This window comes from Dromiciops gliroides, chromosome 1, assembly GCF_019393635.1.
Source record: "Dromiciops gliroides isolate mDroGli1 chromosome 1, mDroGli1.pri, whole genome shotgun sequence".
Taxonomy (NCBI): Eukaryota; Metazoa; Chordata; class Mammalia; order Microbiotheria; family Microbiotheriidae; genus Dromiciops; species Dromiciops gliroides.
The window spans coordinates 98,545,189-98,567,326 of NC_057861.1; the positions used below are offsets into that span (position 1 = coordinate 98,545,189).

At 39.6% G+C, this 22,138-nt stretch overlaps 1 protein-coding gene across 1 annotated transcript in view; it reads left to right on the forward strand.

Moving 5' to 3' along the window:
• KCNQ3 (potassium voltage-gated channel subfamily Q member 3) overlaps positions 1-22,138 on the forward strand; it is a 489,931-nt gene that overhangs the window by 396,016 nt on the left and 71,777 nt on the right. The window contains exons 6-7 of the mRNA XM_043975612.1: positions 11,071-11,226; positions 15,030-15,140. Coding sequence (XP_043831547.1) covers positions 11,071-11,226; positions 15,030-15,140 — 267 coding nt within the window. The remainder of the gene's footprint in view (positions 1-11,070; positions 11,227-15,029; positions 15,141-22,138) is intronic.

Here is a 22,138-nt window from a genome sequence, read left to right on the forward strand (position 1 = left end):
CTGGAACCAGGTGAGGCAGACAATGGTGGGAGAAAGAGCCCCAGAACTGAAGTCAGAGAACCTGGTTTCAAACCCCAGCTCTGATCCACACTACCCATGGGATATTGGGCAAGTTACTTCTTTGGGCCCCCAGTTTCGCCAGTTGTAAAATTATATTTTATGATTAAGCGTCTTTCAGTGCTCAATCCTATAATCCTATATCCCATCCTCCCTGAAAACTCAGCATGTCTGAAATCATTATCTTTCCATTTGAATTTTCTCCTTTTTTGATCTGGTTCTTAGAGGGCAGACCAATGGTCGGCTTCCACAGAGTATGTATTCAAGGTTTTTATAGCTTGGTAAGATTTACTAGAGATTGCAATGTGCAATCTCACCTGCTGCCAGGTCAGATTTATACAGATGCTGAGGCAATACAGAGGATGAAGGAAAGGGTGATTCCTAATCGAAGCAGAAGAGATAGTATAAAAGAAGGATAATCATAAATTTAAAAGCCTTAATCTAATTTTCATTCAGTGATCCTGGTTCAGCCCTCTGGGGTCAAGCATAGGGGTCTGACTCTTCTTCCACCTTTCAAATACAGTGAAAGGTAAACTGAACTTGAAGACAAGATTAGTATTCAAGTCCCAGCCCAGGCACTAACTAATTCTGGTTTTGTTGACTCTCAACACTATGATTTGTGAATTTCTTTACATAAGAATATCTTCTTCATAGATAGTGTGCTTCTCTGTCAAGCCCTTTTACCCATCCTGTTTAAGTAAGGTTTACTCTTTTATAATAAGACTTTAATGAAGGATCATTCAGAAATTATCTTTGGTATAGAGAAAAAAGAATTGTGAATCAATCAGTATTTTCCTATGTAATTCAAAATGCTAGATGTTGGGCATGTAAAGGGCCCATCCTTGATATTAATGGACAGCTAGGCGGCACAGTGGCTAGAGCATCAGGCTTGGAGTCAGGAAGATGAGTCTTTCTGAGTTCAAATGTGGCCTCAGACACTTAGTAGCTTAGTGACTTTGGGAAAGTCACTTTGCCTCAGTTTCTTCATCAGAGAAATGAAATGGAGAAGGAAATTGCAAACCACTTGAGTATCTTTGCCAAGAAAACCCCAAATGGGATCTCAAAGACTTGGGTATGACTAAAAACAACTGATCAACAACCACCACCCTGATTTCAAGGAGATTAGAAATTGGAATGGAGAGACAAGACAGAAATTAATTAAACAATTAGTTAATAAAATAAGAAAGTAAAATGAAGGACTAAGCTGTGTAGTAGAGAATATTTGACAATAGAACAGTCAAGAAGGGGGTATATTAATGAAGACTAGAGTAATTGCAGGAGAATTTATTTTAAACAAAAATGAATCTTTTCTTTTTAAAATGGATTCACTGGTATATTTCATGATAAAAAGTAGCGGAGAGAGTATTTGAGGCAGGATCCAAATCATGAAGGGCCTTAAATCCTAGGCTAAGGTTTTTTAGAGTTTATCAGATAAGTACTATTTTTTTTTTTAGTGAGGCAATTGTGGTTAAGTGACTTGCCCAGGGTCACACAAGTAGTAAGTGTCAAGTGTCTGAGGCCGCATTTGAACTCAGGTACTCCTGACTCCAGGGCTGGTGCTCTATCCACTGCACCACCTAGCCACCCCAGAGATAAGTACTATTAATCAATAAACATTTATTAAGTGACTACTAAGTGCCAGGCCCTGTGGTAAGCACTAAGGGAGCCATTGTAGGCTCTATTGATGTGGGATGGAATTTAGGGTCAAACTGATCGTGAGTCATCCAAAAAGAATTACAAGACTCAGTGACTCAGTTTTCCAAGTTTTATTGTAATGTTGTGAGTGATCACAGGGAGAGAACCAGAAAAGTGGAAAGGTATCTCTCAAATAAGGAAAGGAAAGACAGTTATATTTAGGCCTTTTCTGTGCATCTCTCTCTCTGATTCCCATGGCTATTTTCAAAACATAATCATTTTTCTTTAGAATTTCTATACCCTTGTCATTTTATCATTGTTAAAATATTCAGGTCTTCTCAACCTAGGTCCCTCTGTTCTCATTATGGGTACTGATCACTGTGGGTACGATAATGTAGCATAAGTTATCCATTAACTGGGGTCTAACTCCCTTTTAGAGCTAATATCTGAATTAGAGCTTGGATCTTAGGTTTTCCTATTAACCCTTTTTTGCCTCCTACATCACTATGACATTAAATCACTGATGATTGAAAATTCTCCTAGACTGTTGACATTCTGAAAAAAAGATGTGTTTAAATTGGTCATTTTTGTAGCAATGGAGAAGTGAAAACATTGAACTGTGGACGGCAATTTCCCATCAGTTATTTGTGTTTTCAAAAGATGATGTCAGAGATGGGAGGGCTTGCTGAGATGTATGTCAGCTTCCACACTGCCTCTCAATACAAACTATCGATTAGCAAATCAACCCCACTGTGTTCAAAAAGCAAACCTACTATTGAAGCTAATTTCCAACAAGATGGGTTTCTAAAAATCCCAACTTTAACTCATCCCATCAGGCAAAATTCTGGAGCAAAAGAAATCTCGCCACAGGGACCCTTTCCTGATGATAGGAGCACATTTTGAAAATCCAGCACTCTTGAAGAACAAGAGTATATTTACAGAGTGGTTACTAATTTTGAAAGTATATGTTGTAAACAAATAAAAAGCCCTGTTCTGTCTGGTTGTAAGAAGAAATGACTTGCTTTAGGGGGTGTCTGATTCCTTCCTGCTAATGAGCTGGTACACAGAAACAGACAGTTAGAAATGAAGTCCTAGTGACAAAAGACCAAGTGCCTCATGTATGAGGAGGATGTGCCTTGGCAAGTCCCCTAATTTCTATGAAGATGGTCAGGGAGAATGTGTACAACTGAATGTAGATAAGATGTTTTCCAGTCTCTGCTCTTCTCGAATTTATTAAAAGAGGATTAAAACCTTGATGTCTAGAGCCCTAGATCACATGCTTGGCTCAATTGTAGGAGGTGGAGATCTTTGGTAGGAGACTAAAACTTTAGGTTGGCCATTTTCAATACTAGAAGGGCTATCCCTAAATCAGTTAATAAACTTGTTTTGGTTAGTCCTGAGAATCAGAATTCAGGAGGAAGGTGTGACAGGTAGAGAAAGGCAGATTTCAGTCTAATATAAAGAGCATCATCCTGATAGAATAATTCAGTAAAAGAAAGGACTGCCTCTGTTCATCATTAGAGTGCTTCTAGAAATTCCCTCTTCAAATTGTGATGTTTAAAATCTGTGTGTGGTCACCTTAAATTAGAATCTTTAGCACCAGTCTTTGGGCATTAAGCATTTTTATGAAAGCATACTAGGTATTAGAAAAAAAAAAAAAAGAGCACATGGAGTAAAGAAAAGGCCTATCCAGCCTAGAGTTCCAGCCTAGTCTGGTTCTTCCTCAAGTCCTCTGCCACAAGCCTGCTTCAACCATGAACTCTTCTCAAATTGAGTGTGGAAGCTTTTTATAGGTCTGGAGCAGAGGCGGTCCATACACACTGCTTTAAGCTGATTGGAGGCATCATCCAAATCCATTGGTTCACTGGACTTGAAGGTGGTCTCAGTTGAGTTCAAAGTCCTTGGCTTCTGAGAACAATACCTTCTTAAGGGCTAACCAGGTGTGGTTACAATCTAATTAACTTGAAGTAGGTTAATCAGCAAAGTCAATCACTCTCACTTAATTCAATCAGTTTAGATTAATCTCCATGTGAGCCTTTGAGTATCTGCCAAATCCCATTATTTTCTCACAAAATATAGGTTGCACTAGACTTCTGAGGCACCATTCTATTCCAAGATGATGTGATTCTTCCCCAAGCTCCCCTAAAGAGGCTCAGTGTACCCTATAGACCCTGCTATGGGGCACTCTCAAATATACTTGTCATATTTGCATAATTCACAAAGCTGAGAGAAAGAGAGAGAGAGAGAGAGAGAGAGAGAGAGAGAGAGAGAGAGAGAGAGAGAGAAGTAATAACCCATTAGAATGTAAGCACCTTGAGGGGAGAGCTGGGTATTTTTTTTATTATTTTTGTATTTTCAGGACTTAGAAGAGTGACTGCCACATAGTATGGCTTTAATAAATGTTTAATTTTGATCATTGAAAAAGAATTAATCAAAGTGTCCCATTCCTATTACTTCCTACATTTAGCAGCAATTGACCTCTAAATGAGTGATTTAATGCTGGACTAACCACCATACCCAAGGAAAAAAGAGAGGTCACACACAGAGAAGGTATGGCTCCTAATGAAGGATAATCTTTTCAGGCAGTGGAGATCTTGGGATGACTGCTCTTGAGATGGAATGCTCCCCAGGTTTGTTTGTCAAGTTGGATCCTGATCAGCCATGTGAGCATGCCAAAGAATTGTTATCTCAGATCAGCTAGTGGAAAAAAGGGGAAGGAAAAGATGGTAGTTCTTCAAATGTCTAGTTAGAGGTTAGGTAGTAACAATCAGGTGGTATCAGGAGGCTTGCAGCACAAGATTTTTTTTAGACTCTATCTGGGCAGTATAGGGTCTTGCAATCCCAGATCTGCAGGCTGAAAACTAGCTGCTATGTGTAATAATACCAAGAAGAGAGTAGCAGCTAATCCCCAAGATGGCTCACAACTTTGTCTTTTTATCTACCCTCCCCTCAAGAAAAAGCCCTAGCCAGAGGCATCTAGGTGGCAGCTAGATAACACAGAAAAAGTTTAGAAACTCAGAATTATATATGTGTGTTTATCTGTGTGTGGTATTATATAATATCAACATATTTTGTCTTTCAATACAATAATAATTTATATTTCTTCTCTGGTATGAAGTGAGGGCCAAAAAATTTTATGTAGATTTTCCAGATCACAGGGGTGTCACAATCTTATGATGTGGAAGGGATAACTGTATATACACACACACACACACACACACACACACACACACACACACACACACACACGCACATATACATATATGTCTGTATATATGTGTGTGTATATATATATATATATATAATTATATCCCAATAAATTTCACAGTTAAACAAAATAAGGTATCCTAAAGAGTTTTAGTTTGTTTGACATTGGCAAGGGGGATGGCCTAGGGGCTTGTTCCCTAGGGAACATAGTGTAACTTTAGCTAAAAAGAGTTTGAAACTCTCAGATGAATGCTGACCCAGATAAGGGTGGAGATAGCAGGGGAACTTAACTAGAATTCAGGAAAAAAGGCCTCTTGTTAACAATAACAGGACACACAGCTGTGTATAATGCATATAGAGTATACCTTCTTGAGCAAGCAAAAGCCATTCATTTACATTACAGAGATAGGCTGGCCTGGTTGTTACTAAAGTCCTCATTTGCAGATATATCCTTGTCCATAAGGAAGATCAGGGAAAACCTGGGTTCATGCCTTACCTCTGACACATACAGACTGAGTTACCATGAACAAATCAGGTAACCTCTTAATGTTCCATGTGGCTCTCCAAGACTCTAAGCAGCAGAAAGAGTATCCTAAATGGCAAGTTTTCTAAACTGATGTGCAGGTCCAGTCCTGCCCTTCCCATCTCCCTTTTATAGATTATAAACAGGAGTACAGAACTTCGGGACCAAACAGTATGGAGAACATTGTAGCAAAGTTTTGTTAGCTCTGAAACACTCCCCATTGAGGTGATCCATTGGCTCATGTCCCCACAAGACTCTAACTTTGTGCCAGAGCATCGAATGAGGGCAGAAGACACCAGCAGCAGCCCTCAAAGTACCAAACTGTTGGGTCTATGAGTTGAGCCAGACAAACAGCCAATTCCCCGATACTCCCTGCAGTTTGCTTCCTGATCTCCTATGGACTTCCCAGCATGAATCTGTGATCTGGTTCTCTTTCGTACTCACATCAGCTGTTTAGATTTCATCTTTCCCTGATACCATCCTAGCCTAGGTTGTCTTCTGCTTGCTTAGGCATCATCACTTCTGCCACACGTTGAGATTGCTCTTTCCTCACCTGGGACTTGCTTAATTACCTGTATAATCAGTTCTGACTCAAGTGGAATATGGTACTATGCCAGGATACTGTGATCATCCATAAATCCTACCAAACTGGAAAATATGTGGGTATATACTCTGACCAGTTGTATGGTGGTAGATATTTAACTGCTGGCTTTCTTTGGGAGGAAAGTGTACCAAGGATACATTTTATTAACATTTTCTCCAGCACTTTCTTAAGTCTAGACAATCAACAAAGTGATAAATCAAGGCCTGATTTTTAACATTTTGCCAATTCCCAAGGTATAAGTGCTCACAATGAAAATTTAACATTTGCCCTCATGGGTTCTAGCTGACTCTAGCACACCCTTGCCTGCAACTCACTGTTAGTCTGCCACACTTGGACTAGATAAAAGGAGTGACAGGTTTAGGGGGAGAGATAATGAGTTTGCTTTAGAGCATGTTGAGCATGAGGTAGTTAGTAGTGGTGGTGGAAGATCAGATCCTATGATTTAGAGATAGAAGGAATTTCAGAGATAATCTAATCCAACACCTGCATTTAACAAAAGAAGAGCCTGGGGCCTGAGGAGGTGAAAGCTTGTAGGAGGTAACAGAGTAAATACTTGAACTGGTTACCTCTGGCTTTAATTCCCATGCTCTTTCTACTACAAGAGTCAGTGTTCCTTGGGGCAGCTACATGGCACAGTGGATAGAGCACTGCCCCTGGATTCAGGAGGACCTGAGTTCAAATCCGATCTGAGACTAGCTGTGTGACACTGGGCAAGTCACTTAACCCCAATTGCCTCACCAGGAAAAAAAAAAAAAAAGAGGCCGTGTTCCTTATCCAGGTGTCCATATCTTATGGGCAAGACCCTTCAAACTTTAAGCACTAGGCAATTCTCAGGATATGTAGGGAAATGGGGTTGAATTCTTCCAACCTAACAAAGGATTTCCTTGTATGTCATGATAGCCCTCTCCCTTATAAAGACTGTCAATAGATCAGAGCCAGATTCACTAGTGAGGTACTCTCCAGACCAGGGTCACATTGTAGAGCTGGTGGGTATTTTAGAAATCAAGAATATTAAGGCTTAATGGGATTTAATTAGTCCTCTAGCCACCTCCTTGCTTTAAGTTTAGTGGAAAGAATGCTGGATTTGGAGTCTATAAACCTGGGGTCAATTACTGCCCCTCACCTGTGTGAATTTCTATTGCCCAAGTCACTTCACATCTGAGACCTCAAGTTTTTCATCGGTAAAGCAAGAAGATTGGAATAAATGGCTTCTGAAGTTTCCTCTAACTAGAAATCTGTGATCTTATGATCTAACACAAGGCTTCTAAAACTTTTTGGTCCCAGAACTCCTTCACAATCTGAAAGTTTACTGAGGAACCCAAAGAGCTTTTTAAAAATTGGGTTAACATCTATTGATATTTACCACATTAGAAATTAAAACTGACGAATGTTAAAAGATTTATTTGTTAATTCATTTAAAAATGACAAAAATAAACACACTACAACTTAATATAAATGCTATGTTTTAAAGAAATGCAATTATATGTTCTAAAACAAAAATAATTGGATAAGTAACATTGATTTGCATATTTTTGTAAATCTCTTTATTGTCTGACTTAATAGACAACACCTGGATTCTCTTATCCGTTTCTGCATTTAATCTGTTGTTTTGGTTGAAGTCTATAAAGAAAGTCTAGACTCACATAGATTCAAAGTGGGGGAAAGGAAGGAGTATTTTAATAGGCAAATAATATCTTACTATTATTAAGAAAGTAATTTTGACCTTGTAAACCCCCTGGAAGAGTCTAAAGAGAACCCTCAGGATTCCTCAAACTACATTTTGGGAACCATTGACCAAATGAAACTAAATCCCAGAGACATGTGCAGTGACTTGCTTAAGATTACACTGAAAATTAGTGCTACAGCCAAGACTTCAGCTTAGCCATCTGTTCTGTCTTTAATTCCAGGCACCAAATAGCTGCTATTATTTATCCCCTGTTATTCGTTTCCAATATCCTTAAAGTTTTCAAAGCCCTTTCTTCAAGATACAATTATTCTGTTAAAGGTATTCCCCAACTCTCTCTACCACTTTCTTGCCCAAGAATCCTGTTTGGCCAGGCCAGTAGAATTAATTGCGTGGAAGGTCAAACTGCACTGAATCAACAGGCATCTTGGACCAAGAGTGAGAGAGAGAGGTATAGAGGTATTTAAATGAGGACTGGTAAGCATATGGAGGAAATTTATAGTTCTGTGCAAACATACAAATTCTTTTCAGGACCTGTAAAGATGGCAGAATCATAAGATGCCAAATTTGGGAGGGTCACAAAGGCCATGTAGTCCAACATGTACCTGAGCAGGGATCTCTTCTGCAACATATCCAGGAGGTTGTCACCCAGTTTTTGCTGAAAGGTCTCTAGTGAAGGAGCGCCTCATACAACAGGTGAATAGTTTGCTGGACTGGCAGTCAAATCCTGCTTCAGACACTTAACTTTGGTGTTGTTTTTGAAGTGTTTCAATCATGTCCAATTCTGGGTCATCCCATTTGGGGTTTTCTTGGCAGAGATACTGAAGTGGTTTGCCATTTCCCTCTCCAGCTCATTTTATAGATGAGGAAATGGAGGCAGACAGGGTTAAGTGACTTGCCCAGGGTCACACACCTAACAAGTATCTGAGACCAGGTTTAAACTCAGGGAGATAGATGAATCTTCTTGACTTTAGGCCTGGCGCTCTACCCACTGCACCATCTAGATATTTCCTAGCTATGTACTAGTCATCTTGATGAGCTCCTTGCCTACAAGACAGGGTAAACTCTCTCATCTTCAGTTTCCTCATCTGTAAAACAGAGATAAAAAGAGCAACTACCTTACAAGTTTGTTAGGAAGATCAAATCAGATATGTATTCAGTCAGTCAGGTAGAATTGATTATGTTCCAGGTACTGTGCAAGCGATGGGGATGCAAAAACGCAAAATCAACGACAGTCCCTGATCTCAAGGAGCTCACAAATGAATGGAGAGAACAATGTGCACACTAAGCAGAAATAAAATCTATTCCACATCAATGCGGGGAGTAGTCTCAGAGAAAAGTTACTAGCATTAAGGGGGGTTAGGAAGAGCTCCTTGAAGGAGGTAGGACTTTAGCTGAGGATTGAAAGAAGCCAGAGAAGCCGGGAGATATGGATGAGGAAGGAGAGCAAAGAAGTGAGTGTCACGGGATTTCAGAGCATTGGATGGGGAATGAGGTCTAAGAAGACTGGAAAAGTAGGAAGAGAGCAGGTTATGAAGGGCTTTAAAAATAGAAAGTGTTCTGGGGGGCAGCTAGGTGGCGCAGTGGATAAAGCACCAGCCCTGGATTCAGGAGGGCATGAGTTCAAATCTGTCCTCAGACACTTAACACTTACTAGCTGTGTGACCCTGGGCAAGTCACTTAACACCCATTGTCCTAAAAAAATAAATAAATAAATAAAGTGTTCCATGAATCTTAATGTGCTTGATGCATGCAAGTGATCATTATTCCTATAAAATGTATATACACAGAGAGATAGAGAGAGAGAGATAGATGATAGAGAGATATAGATAGAGAGGTAGAAAGACATGATAGACAAGGTAGGTACAAGTATAAACATATACATCAATCAGTATATAGACATATATACATATATACATATATATACACACATACATATGCATACATACATGTACATACATATATATATATATATATATATATATATATATATATATATATATATATATATATATCAGCCCTCTTTAGTTGGAGATAGCATCACATTTCTCTGCCCACCCTCTGGTTCAGATCCTTAGGCCAGTGAAATTTACTTCTGCTTGCCTGATTTAGGGACAAGTCTGGTTTGAATCAAGGAAGGTCTATAATGTTAACACTGTAAAGCTGCCTGCTAACCCAGATTCCCTAACTTGTTGGGTCCCACTTTCCTATGATCTATCATTATATCTTGAGCCAAATCAGGAGGATGTGAATTATTTTGCCCCCCATGCTTAAAAAAAGAAATGAACAAGGAATTAATTGATAGTTATGGTATTGCCAAAGATGACTAAGAAGGTGGATTCCTAATAAGGAAGATTGTGGGAATATGATTATGTAAGTCAAATTTAATATGGGGAAAGTTAATTGGGTGGCTCACCATAATATTGGGGTTCAGAAAATAATGATGGACCTCTAGGTCCAAAGTTTCCTCCCTTCCAAACTACATTTTTTAGTTATTTCTCCCAGACCAATAAGAAAGGAGATTAACAGCCTCTTTTCCACAAACAAATCAGGTTTTATTAATGGGAATAAAATATATAACAAAGGTGACGTTAATAAAGCCAGGGACAAGGGAATAGGGGAAGAGAAAAATGGATAAGCTCCCTGGCTCTAGCAAAGACTGTCTCAATCCCCAAACTTGCTTCCAGCTCAGCTAATTTGAAGAGCTGGCCTTGTTTCTATTAACTCACCACCTGGAGGTCCATAGTTTCTATGGGAGTCAGTTGTGCAGCCCCTCTCCAGTCTGCTCTCAGAAGCTCACCAACAGGAAAAGAGGAGCTCAGAGTGATTGTTTCCCTTTTTACCTTTTTTTCCCTCCCCCAAAGGGGAGGTCCTTCAGGCTGAATAGCTGACAGGGATGCCCCTGCTGATGTCAGCAGTATAAGTCACTCAGGCCAGGCCAGGTGTGGCCTATATCTAATCATCCCAAACAATACTAAATCAATCAGGTGGGACCCCTGGGCCTCTGACAAATTCCATTATTTTATCACAATTATCTCTATTTTGTAGATAAAAAACGGAGGTTCAGATAAGTCAAGTGAGTTGCTCAAGATCACCCAGCTAGTAAATGGTCAAGCAGGGCATTGAACCTTTGGCATTTGGTTCTGTGCTAGAAAGAATATTCTACCATGATAGCTTATGTGTGCACTGCATTGTGTGTTTTAAGCCCCAGTCCAGAGTTGAGGAATTTTAAAGGCAGATATTTCCATCTTCATTCTTTCTAGTCTCCAGTCTTATTCCTTCCCTAATGCAACACATTTATTGTTTACAGAAACCAAAAGAGATCAATTTATCCCTTTCTTCAATTGCCTTCTTTTCCAGGAACTCATCACTGCCTGGTACATTGGATTCCTGACACTCATCCTTTCTTCATTCCTTGTCTACTTGGTGGAGAAAGATGTACCTGAGATGGATGCTCAAGGAGTAGAGATGAAAGAAGAGTTTGAGACCTATGCTGACGCACTCTGGTGGGGCCTGGTCAGTCACAGCCCATGTAGCTTCCTCTGAGACGGTGGAAAAGGAAAGAGGGTGGTGGAAATCAAGAGAAGAGGGTGTGGGAGCGGGTCGCCTTTTTGTTTTCCTCGATGTAGCTAAAATCAGCTGTTACCTCACACTTGAAATGCATCATCCTTAATTGGAAAAGATGTTGCTACTGACCATTGTCATCAATAAGGCATAAGTGGTGTGTTGTTTATGCAGCTATGGGGAGGATTTTATAGTGACATGTCCTTCTGAACCCCTTTATGATCAAGGACATGTGTTTGTAAGAAGTTGTGGTTTAAGGGAAAGCAAGGTAGACCTGGAATCAAAAGATTTAGGGTTTTTGTCCTATTAGCTTTGTACCCCAGGACAAATCACATTACTTATCTAATAACTTTCTTTGCAACATCTGAAAAATGGGGATAATGATGCAGTGCCTCCTCTACAGGGTGGCTGTAAGCAAAAGGATTTATAAACCTCAAAGTATTACATCAATGGGACTTCCATTATAGGTATCACAGATTGGCAGACTAATAGAGCTAGAAGCGAGGTGGCACAGTGGATAGAATGCTGGACCTGGAATGAGGAAGACCTGAGTTTAAATCTGACCTCAGACACTTACTAGCTGTGTGAGCCTGGGCTAGTCACTTAACTGAGACTATTTTCCTCAGTTTCCTCATCTGTAAAATGCTCTGGAGAAGAGAATGGCAAACCACTCCAGTGTCTTCGCCAAGAAAACTCCAAACGTGGTCACGAAGAGTCAGATGTGATTGAAATGATTGAACAACAACAGGGCTAGAAGGAGCCTTAAAAATTATCAAGTCCAGTCATGTCATTTTACAGATGAAGAAACATAGGCCCAGATAGAGGAAGATCCTTGACAAAGATCATAGGAGCACAGATTTAAAGCTGGAAGGCACTTCAGATGTCCAATGCTATCATTTTACAGATAAGGAAACAAGCCCAGGGGAGATTGTGACTCACCCAGGGTCAAACAGGCAGTAAGCATCAGAAATAGGATTTGAACCTAGGTCCTCTGCTACAAGATCACACAATCTTGTTGGGGTATATTTGGAAATCATGAAAAAGAGGATTGCTGAGCTGTTACTGAACCTGCAAATAGTGTGTCATGAATAATGGAGATAGAATAAGAATAGTATTTCTATAACTCACATTTATATAGCCCTTTCCTCATAACCTTGTGAGGTAGATAGGTAGTGCAAGAATGATTACTTCTAATTTATAGCCAAGGCAACTGAGGCTCAGAGAGGTTATAAACATAGCTAGGAGGTGTCAGAGTCAGGGATCCCTACAATTCTGGGCAAATTAAACAACCCTTTATTCCCTGAACTCACCCCAGTGCCTTCTCACAGGTTATCCTCGTGCCTAGAATACACACCTTCCTCATTTCTCTTTGTCCAAAACCATTTTTTTCCACTTAAGGATTAATTTAAGTGTCACCTCCCCTGTGAAGCCTTCTCTGATTCCTCTCCCCAACCCCAGCAGTCTTCGCTTAAAAATAATATCTCTCCTCCCCTTTCCTAGAGCTTATTGTCTAGATTTTTACTTTGTTCCTATCACCCTTTACCTTGTATTATACTCAGCCACATACATGTCTGAGCCCTACCTAATGGTTGTAAAGTCCTCAGAGGTAAAGATGGTCTAAATCACTATCTTTCTATCCCTTGACCCCCCAAAAGTGACTTGAACATAGTAGGTACTTAAGTACATTTTTGCTAAATGGAGAAATTGGCATTTTTGCTGGGCCTTTACGATTGTATAGGCAAAGCTTAGGAAAGTAGTATATAAGATGGAGGGAACAGTGTGAGCAAAGGTATGGAAATGGGAAAATGTGGAATATTCTTAAGGTAGAGCAAGTTGGCATTTTGAGTAGAGTATAGATTACAGAAAGGAGAAAAAATAGTATTGCTTTACCTTGAAAATAAGTTGTGGGGCAGCTAGGTGGCACAGTGGATAGAGGCCCTGGATTCAGGAGGACCTGAGTTCAAATCCAACATCAGACTCTTGACACTTAGTGGCAGTGTGGCCCTGGGCAAGTTACTTAACCCCAATTGCCTCACCAAAAAATAAAAATTATTATTATTAATAGTAATAATAATAATTTGTATTCCAAAAGTTTGATTATGTCATTGGTTTGGAGCTTGGAATGCATTCTTTCATAGAAATAGTGATAGATACGGTTGCTCATTTCAAGAGTTAACCATAAGAGTAAGAATAACAGAATATCATCAAAGGTCATTTTTCCAACCTTTATCTGAAGAGCAATCTCTCCTACAATACCACCGACAAGTGGTCATGTACCTTTCATTTGAAGACATCCTCCCCACCCCAGTGATGAAGAGCCGCTACTTAGCAGAGTAGCTGTTTCCATTTTGGTTTTCTAAATACTCTGTGTTCATGTGCACACACATGTACACATAGACACACATACCCCCCCCAGTGATAAAATTTGTCAAAGCATGACAATCACAGTATCTCACTTCTACAGAGCACCCAAGGGCTTACAAAACATTTTCCTCATAGCAGAGGGATAACGCCATTCTAAAAGACACTGAGATTCAGAGAAATTTATTTTTTCCCTGATGGTCACATAGCTAATACATCTTAGAACTTGAATTTGAACCCTGATCTCCTTCAAGGCTAACATTAGACTAGACCATGTTCTTAGTATGTGCTCAGAACCTTTGGTGGTCCCCAAGACCCAATGCTAAAGTATAGGAACTCAAAGCTATTTTCAAGATAATAAACTCTTTAAATGTCCAATATGGTAAATATTGATAGATATAACGCACATAAACAAAACTTTTATGAAGGGGTTATCAGTAATTTTAAGAGTATAAAAGAGTCCTGACTCCCCCCTGAAAAATTTGAGAACCATGGGCTAGACCATGCTGTTCCACATGTGTGCATGTACAAGAATGCACATATCCATATATTTAATATGCCACTCAATCTCTTGGCACCTTAGGCAACTCTAATGACTTATAAGTTTTAAGTTGTGAGTTGGCAGCTGCATGTAGGTTTGCATATTAAATGTGTGTTATATGTCTCTCTATAATATGTATCATATATAGCACGTTATATTTATTATATGTGTGTGTTTCCCCTAAGGTAGTGGTGTCCTAGACCTGTGATTTTCATCAGTATAAAGGAACTCCATGTATAGAAGTTCTCTTCACTATTGCAAATCAGCAACTGGTTTATAATTTTTAAAATTTTAGAACTGCCTGCTTCACTAAGAGGTAAAGTCACTTGCCCAGACTTACAGAGACAGCATATAACAGAGTTAGAACATATACAATATATAAACATATTCACATGTATATTTGTACACATGAGTGTATATACACACATATGTACACATATGCTTTGATCATTGTTTATACATACATTTACACATATATCTATTATTGTATATGCATGTATGTATTAAACAGGTTCTTATTAAATAGTGCCAATGAAAACAAACAGTATATTACTATTTTCTAATAACTTTCAAGAGCATCTTTCTGAGATGTTAGAAATCATGCCATGCTTTTCTTTCTTTTTAAAAGAGACAACAGATATGTGCATGTATATATATATATATATATATATTTTTTTTTTTTAAGAAAAGCAGCCTTCTGTTCTGGTGTCTTCTAGGCCATCCAAACTCTAGTTAAACAGGCTTAAGTGCCTAGAAGACCAGCCCTTACATAGACCTGAAGAGTGGAGTTTAGGAGGGTAACCCTAAGTTTGTCTCCCCATACTGTATCATGACAAAATTGTTCTTTATACAGATTACTCTGGCAACCATTGGTTATGGAGACAAGACGCCCAAAACCTGGGAAGGCCGTCTGATTGCAGCCACCTTTTCCCTGATTGGAGTTTCATTTTTTGCTCTTCCAGCTGTAAGTATCAGTATAAATTCTGTCTCATTTGATGCTCACAGTAAACCCATAAGGTCATATTTCAAAGATTTAGCTTACAAATGAGAAAACCAAGGCTCAGAGAGGTTAAGCCACCTATCCAAGGTCATACAACTAGTTAGTGGCATCTACTGTACTAAAATTCTGTTGTGTTGCCTCCCATGCTGACAGTATCTGAGCAGAGACACAGATAAAAGAAAGGGCGTGGCCAAGGATAAATGGTAAATCAGTAGCTTCCAGGACTAAAGAGTTAGTTGATAATCTCCTGTTCTCTGCCCTCAGTAAACCACATCTGCAGGATTGTGTTTAGTTTTGAGTGCCTCATCTTAGGAAGGACATTAATCAGGGGTGGGGCGGGGGAGGGGTAGTGTCCTGAAGATGGCAGCCAACATGGTGTAGGGTCCTGAGTTCTGAATTATAAAACTTGCAAGGACCATCTAATAGTCATCACACACAACCACGCATACATTTTATAGATCAGGAAACTGAGGACCAGAGAAATCAAATGACTTGGCCAAAGACATACAGCTAATTAGCAGTTGATCTAAGATTTGAACTCTGGTCTTTTGACATGGTATTCTTGGTTGAGAAATAGATACTGAGGGGTCCTTGGGAAGATTGTGAAATAAAGATCTAATAAGGGGCAGCTAGGTGGCGCAGTGGATAGAGCACTGGCCCTGGAGTCAGGAGTACCTGAGTTCAAATCTGGCCTCAGATACTTAACATTTACTGGCTGTGTGACCTTGGGCAAGTCACTTAACCCCAATTGCCTCACTAAAAAAAAAATAATAATAATAAAAAAAAGATCTAATAAACTCATTCATTCCAAAGAATAATAATAATTTTAAAAAAGCAATTCGCTTCTCTCAAGTACTCCTATGAAACTTGATTGTGGTGTGGATTGATCCTGTATTCTTAAAGATCATGTAGGCAGACAAAAGGCCCCAGCAAGTCCTTCTAAAATGGAAAGGTTTTGAATGCTGAACCAGTGATAGATTTTATGTCTGTCCTCTTGGTATCAACTTAACTAAGTTTGGAAAGGCCCATAACAACATTGGTTATTGGACCAGATTTAATGAATGTTATAACCAAATCAAGGTCCAAAGATTTATCTACTGAGTTACAAAAGGGATTCAATTTACACCAATGGAGGGAGACCCCCATTACTAGATTCACATATTGTTGAAGTACTGGGGAAAATTTACTTTTTTTGTGGGGCAATGGGGGTTAAGTGACTTGCCCAGAGTCACACAGCTAGTAAGTGTCAAGTATCTGAGGTCCGATTTGAACTCAGGTACTCCTGAATCCAGGGCTGGTGCTTTATCCACTGGGGATGCAAAAACACAAAATCAACGACAGTCCCTGATCTCAAGGAGCTCACAAATGAATGGAGAGAACAATGTGCACACTATGCAGAAATAAAATATATTCCACATCAATGCGGGGAGTAGTTTCAGAGAAAAGTTACTAGCATTAAGGGGGGTTAGGAAGAGCTCCTTGAAGGAGGTGGGACCTACCTAGCTGCCCCCCTGGGGAAAATTTACAATGTTACTTCTTCGGGGGGGGTATTTGTATTTTTTTTAATTAATAAAGTATTTTATTTGTATTTTAACTTATAAAAAGCATTAATCCAAAACAATGAATTTCTAATAGTGGAATTCTGGGTATCAGTGAGCCATTATAAAGGAAGAGGGAGAGTATTCTGGACAAGGGGGACAGCCAGAGAGAATGACTGGAGCTGAGAGATGGAGTAACCAGTGTCACTGCATCAAAGAGTACATGTCAGAGAGTAAGGTGCAATAAGAATAGAAAGGTAGGATGGAGTTGAGTTATGATGGGCTTTGAACTCCAAACAGAGGATTTTGCATTTTCTCCTGGAAGCAATAGGGAGCCACTGGAATCTATTAAATTGGGGGTGGGGTGACATGATCAGACTTGAGTTTTAGGAAAATCACTTTAGTGGTATGAATGGAGGATGTATGGAAATGGGGAGAGACTTGAGGCAGGCAGATTCACGAGTAGGCTATTGCAATAGTACATGCATTAGCTGAGAAGGATCTGCACTAGAGTGGTGGCAGTGTCAGAGGAGAAGAAGGGGCATATTCAAGAGGTGTCGCAGAGGTAAAACTGACAGGGCTTGGCAACAACTTGGATATTGGGAGTGAGAGACAGTAAGAATCCAGGGTGACTCCTAGGTTATGAACCTGAGGGACTAGGAGGATGCTGTTGCTCTCTACTGTTATAGAGAAGGGAGGCAGGGAGGATTTAGGGGAAAATACAGAGGTCTACTTTGAACATATTGAGTTTAAGATGTTTACTGGACATCCAGTTTGAGATATCTGAAAGGGAGTTGGATACATGAGATTGGAGGGCAGCAGAGAGTTTGAAGGCAGGAAAGGTAGATTGGAGAATCTTCAGATTTGATAGAGATAGTGATTAAATCCATGGGAAATAATAGTACTGTAGAGGGAGAAGAGATGAACATCCACAACAGAGCCCTGATGGATGATTAGAGGATGGGATCTGGAGGATTCAGCAAAGGAGATAGAAAAGGATCAGTAATGGGGCAGCTAGGTGGCCCAGTGGATAAAGCACCAGCCCTGGATTCAGGAGGACCTGAGTTCAAATCCAGCCTCAGACACTTGACACTAATTGCATGACCCTGGGCAAGTCACTTAACCCTCATTGCCCCACAGAAAGGAAGGAAGGAAGGAAGGAAGGAAGGAAGGAAGGAAGGAAGGAAGGAAGGAAGGAAGGAAGAAAGAAAGAAAGAAAGAAAGAAAGAAAGAAAGAAAGAAAGAAAGAAAGAAAGAAAGAAAGGAAGGAAGGAAGGAAGGAAGGAAGAAAAGGATCAGTAAGACAGGTAGGAGGAGAAGCAGGATCGAGTGGGGTCTAGAAACCCAGATAGAAAAGAGAATCAGGGAAAAGAGGGTGATCAACAGTGTCAGAGGCTTCAGAGAGGTCAAGGAGGATGAGCGTTGAGAAAAGACCACAGGAATTGGCAACTAAGAGATCATTAGTAACTTTGGAGAGGGCAGTTTCAGTGGAATGATCAAGTTGGAAATCCAATTGGCCGGGATTAATAAGTGAGAGGAGAGTGGTGACACCTAATGTAGACGGACTTTTTAGGAGTTTAGCTATAAAAGGCAGAAGAGATATAGGATGATAGTTATCAGGAATAGAAGGATCAAGTGCGGGTTTTTTCAGAATAGAGGAGACATGGGCACGTTTGTAGCCAGTAGTAAATGAGCCAGTAGAGAGGGAGAGATTGAAAAAGAGTGGGAATGACAGAGGGGGCAGTGTGTTGGAGGAGACAGGATGGAATGTGATCACTTGAACAAGGAGAAGGGTTAGCCTTGGCTTAAGGAATAAGGTCACTTTATCATGTGAGACAGAGGTGAAGAAGGAGATAGTAGCAGAATGTACCTGAGTGATAAGAGATGAGGAGAAAGGAAGAATAGGGAGCTCATGGCAAGGGATCTTAATTTTTTCTGAAAAATAGGAGGCAAGGTTCTCAGCAGAGAGAGTTGGGGAGAGGGAGCTATGGGAGGTTTGAAGAGTGATAATAACATTTGGAAGAGCCATTGTGGAGGGTGGGATAGTGAGTTGATAAGGGAGGCATAGGAAGATTGCCTGGCAACAGTGAGAGTCCAGTTGAGGCTATGCAACATAAATCTTCAGTAGATCCACTCAAACATGATTTTCTCTACCTTCTTTCAGCAGCATATACATAGGTATGAAGGCAGTGAGTGGTGGTATTAACTGGGTCTTTACTGGACATAGAGATGATAAAGAGGCTAGGCATTCAAAAGAGGAGTACAGTACAGAGTGAATTGGTTAACCAAGGAGTCAAGATTTGAGAAAAGTATAGGGAAGATGTACTGGGAGACAATTGAAGGGTCAAGAGATCAGAGGTCATGGTGTGGATGAAGAGGAGGGTTATGTAAGGAAAGGCAAAGGGAGAGGTGAAAAGCCTGATCATGGTCAGATAAAGGGATTGCAGAATTCTTGATCATGGAGGTGGTACATTTGTGGGGGGTGGCAAGAACAAAGGTTTGATTTTGGGTGTGTAGCTGAAGTGGAGTAAAGAAATAGCTCATAGTAAGGAGGTGGGAAGGGAAGGAACTGGGAGGTTAGGGCAAATGAGGGAAAATAAATGTATGTTGAAGTCTCCTAGTATAAAGGTAAGACAAAATAAGAACAGCAACAAAATAACAACAAAATAAAAGCCTAGAGTGGGAGAAGAGTTGTTAAAGTTCTGTCTCTCTGTCCTTCTCTGTGTGCCCTGTGTCTCTCTCTCCACCTCTGTTTCTATTGTACTTTCTTTCTGTCTGTCTTTATGTCTCACTATCTCTGCTTCTCTTTCTCTTTTCTCCCTCTCATCAAAATTACATTATTTATTTTGCGTATAGTTACTATTTCCTCCTTGGTGCACATGTAGTCCTCACCCCCTGTTGCTGGAATGTAAGGTCCTTTAGGGTAGGAGCTGATTCACTTTTTTACTTGTTTTTTTTTGTTTGTTTATCATTTCATGTCTATTTGTTATTTTGGGGGTAGTATTTTTTTTAGTGAGGCAATTGGAGTTAAGTAACTTGCCCAGGGTCACACAACTAGTACGTGTTAAGTGTCTGAGGCCAAATTTGAACTCAGGTACTCCTGACTCCAGGGCCAGTGCTCTATCCACTGTGCCACCTAGCTGCCCTGGGGGTAACATTTTATTTTATTTTCCAATTACATGTAAAGACTGTTTTCAATATTCAATTCTGTAAGATTTTGAGTTCCAAATTTTCCTCCCTCCTTTCCATTCTCTCCAAGATGGCAAGCACACCAACCCATCCACATATACATATTAATATGTATATATATATATATATACATATATACACAATCATGTTATACATATTTCCACATTAGTCATGTTGTAAAATAAGAATCAGAACAAAAGGGGAAAAACACAAGAAAGAAAAAAACAACAAATAAAGCAAAAATAGTATACTTTGATTTACATTCAGGTTCTATAGTTCTTTTTATGGATGTGGAGAGCATTTTCATGTAAGTCCTTCCAGGATTCTCTGAAATCCACCTGCTCATCATTTCTTATAGTACAATAGTATTTCATTACATTCATATACCAACAATTGTTCAGCCATTCCCCAGTTGATGGGCATCCCCTCAAATTTCAATGCTTCGCCACCACAAAAAAGAGCTGCTATAAATATTTTGTATGCATGGGTCCTTTTCCCTTTTTATGTTCTCTTTGGGATGCAGACCTAGTAGTGGTATTGCTGGATCAAAGGGCATGCTCAGTTTTGTAGGCCTCTGGGAATACTTCCAAATTGCTCTCCAGAATAGTTGGAAGGAACTGTTTCACTTTTATTTCTATATCCCCATCACCTAGGACAATGACTAGCACCGTGCTTAACTATTTGTTAGATTGAATTTTTACACATTTATCTTTTCCTCTGCATTTTCCCTACTGAATTATCTTCTGTCAGCATTTCTCTAACCTGTGTTGTATTGCAGAAGCCACCTCTCTTCTCTGGTCTAGGAATCTTTTACAGTTTCAGAGTTGAAAGTCATTTCAAATGTCAACTATTAAAACATCTCTAATCATATAGATGAGGAAACTAAAGCCAGACAGTTTAAGTAATTTGCCTAAAGTCTCATAAGTAATAAATAGCTGAGCATCCCTGGTTTCAAGCCCATTGGGTTTTTGTTTGTTTATATTTGTTTTAGCCCATCCATACTTCCTCTGTAGAATGAGGAGGTCGGACAATAGGACCTCTCGGTTTCTTCTCTTGCTCTAAAATTCTATGACTTTAAGGCTAATGAAGACTAGAACTCAAATTTTATTTGCCTCATAAATGCAACTAAAATATAGTTGCCTGGAAAGGATATTCAGGGGAATAGTGATGAAAAACTCCTTTTGAAGGTTTCATGTGCGTTTAATTCAATTCAATTTGAGAAACCTTTCCTGATCACCTTGTCTATCTTTGGCACAGTGGGGAACTCAGAAGCTTGAGGTGCACTCACTAATTTCAAGTGCATAATCACCTTGGAGAGACAAAACACATGAAACCAACAAGTTTTCTGTTCAATAATAGGTGTTTTATTAAATGTTTGCTATGTGCCAGGCACTGACCTAAGCACTGAGGTTACAAAATGTGATGGAATGGAAAGACCGAGAGTGGTTGTTCATTCTGCCTCTACAACTTACTCCTTCTTTGATATTGGTCAAGTTGCTAGACCTCCCTATGCCTCAGTTTCTTCATTTGTAAAATGAGGGGACTGGACTAGCAAATATCTTGTTCAGTGCTAAATCCCATGAAAGAATACATAAAACATGGCCCCTGTTTTCAAAGAGGTCTCCACAGGACTGGGGAGATAAACATAAGTAGTTGGCAAAAATGATAAAATCACAAAATTTCTGATCTGGAAGGGACCTCAGCAATGACTGAGTCCAACTCATTCCTGGAAGTGAATCCATTCTATAACGTGACTGACAAGAGGTAAATCAGTCTCTGATTTAAAATATCTGGTATGGTTGAATCCATTCCCTACTCAAACACCTTTGGACCACTCCAATTGTTTAGATGTTTTTCTTGATGTCAAGTCTCAGTTTGCTTCTTTACAATTTCTACCCATTCTCCTTAGTTCAATCAGGGATCAAACAGAACAAGTCTAATCTCTCCTCCTTTTTTTTCTTAAGCTCTCCTATTTAAAATAATAGTAGCTACTTTAAGGTTTGTATGGCATTCATGTTATCTCATTTTATCCTCACAACATCCCTGGGAAGTAGGTACTAATATTATTCCCATTTTATAGGTGAGGAAACTGAGGCACAGAGCAGGTAAATTACTTGCCCAGAGATCCACAGCTAGTAAGTGTCTTAGATAAGATATGAACTCAGGTCCTCCTGACTCTCAGACCAGCACACTCTCCAATATGATAACTGGCTGATTCTAATGATTCTAATGACA